At 37.5% G+C, this 1,559-nt stretch overlaps 1 protein-coding gene across 1 annotated transcript in view; it reads right to left on the reverse strand.

The window, feature by feature from the left end:
• LOC108377054 (uncharacterized) overlaps positions 1 to 686 on the reverse strand; it is a gene marked incomplete at its 5' end in the record, with an annotated part of 1,499 nt that extends 813 nt beyond the window's left edge. Inside the window, one exon of the mRNA XM_017633321.1 lies at positions 291 to 686. Within this exon, the coding sequence (XP_017488810.1) occupies positions 291 to 686 (396 nt within the window). The remainder of the gene's footprint in view (positions 1 to 290) is intronic.
• Between the last annotated feature and the right edge of the window lie 873 nt (positions 687 to 1,559).

Raw genomic sequence — 1,559 nt, forward strand, 5'->3', positions numbered from 1 at the left:
GACAGAACAAACAACAGTATTTAGTGTAGCCCGTTTGCATGCCTGATAGTAGTGAGAGAACTTTAAAATCACTGTTCACGCGCCACCTGTGCTCTTCGTACTTGATGCAATCTAAGATTAATTGCATTGCTTCGTATGTTTCTTTTATTCCAACCGCATACAAGATGGGAACGGGTTTCTTGCTACTATCGCGATAGAGCAAGACTGCTTTATACTTCGCTTTGATGCGTCAATAGAGAGACGCCATTGTTCGGGTTTATAGTTAGTAATTCCCATTTCATTCATCAAACCTGCAACATCAATGCAATAAGCCTGAGTGCCATCTTCCGATAACTTGAAATATGGCATAAACGGATCTTGTCTATGTTTGTAGGCCGTTACTTTTACTCCTTGTGCTAAAACATTCACGCTTTTCAGTTCTGATGCCAAAATCATTGCGTGGTTATGGGAGAGATTTAATTTACGCACCAGGCTGTTTAGGTGTTCTTGGGATATGAAAGACGGTAAATTGTTTTCAATTGGAATGTAATCAGATCCATCATCAAGTGGTAATGGTGTTGCTATAGACTGATTGCAATCATAGACAGTTTCGAGTTCGGATGGATGATTTGGAACTTGTAATGCATCACTATGTGCAACAGGTAAATGAGCGCTCGGTACACCTTTGTAGACGACACAAGGCCGATCTATTGAATTAATTATTTATGAGTATGTGTATATCGATGGCTGAGTGGAAGATCGACCTATCTCAGCTGCCGGTTTAAAAACGCCCTATCTCAGCACATTTTCAATGTATTTTGAGATAGGGCGTTCTTCAACAAAATTCTGAGATAGGATGTTTTTCAATAAAATTCTGAAATAGTGCGTTCTTTGATCAAATTCTGAAGTAGGGCGTTGTTGAAAAGTTTTCTGAGATAGGGCGTTTTCGAACTGGCTGCCGAGATAGGTAGATCTTCCACTCAGCCATCGATATACAAATGTTAAGTTTGTTTGTTCGGCGGAAAAAAACTAAAAAATTTCTGCACCACTTTTTTTTTTAATTTGGACATCTGCTGCAAACTTTCCAAGGTTGGTTATACTTAGGCGTGGTACCTTCCAAACATACAGAAACTTTGACCTATTTCATACACTCAGCGATTAAGGTGAGGGCAAACTATACATAATTTCATGGTTTTATTAAAATTTACTTACTTTTTCTATTGAAACCAAATGTATTGTTGGTGCATGCATAACAATTTTCAGCTTCGTGTTTTCCGGGATTTGTCCAAATCATTGGTAAACCGAATGGTAACGAAAAGCGTTTTTTTGTCCACCAAAAATTCATCGCACTAATGCACGAAATACATGTGAATTCGGGAGTGTATTTATTTTCTGCAGGTTCAAATTGCAAAAAGTACCATTTATAGCATGCTAGTGCATTTTTATTTGAGACTAATTTACGCTGGTCTGATTTCAAAACAAACTTACCACAAACGGAACAGAACTTGTTTAACTTATTGCAAAGCTTTTGAATTTTTTTCATCCTTAGGAGTTTCCGAAGACAATGATATGATGAATAA

Source organism: Rhagoletis zephyria, unplaced genomic scaffold (genome assembly GCF_001687245.7).
Source record: "Rhagoletis zephyria isolate East Lansing unplaced genomic scaffold, Rhagoletis_zephyria_1.1 Rzeph_scaffold_11386, whole genome shotgun sequence".
Taxonomy (NCBI): Eukaryota; Metazoa; Arthropoda; class Insecta; order Diptera; family Tephritidae; genus Rhagoletis; species Rhagoletis zephyria.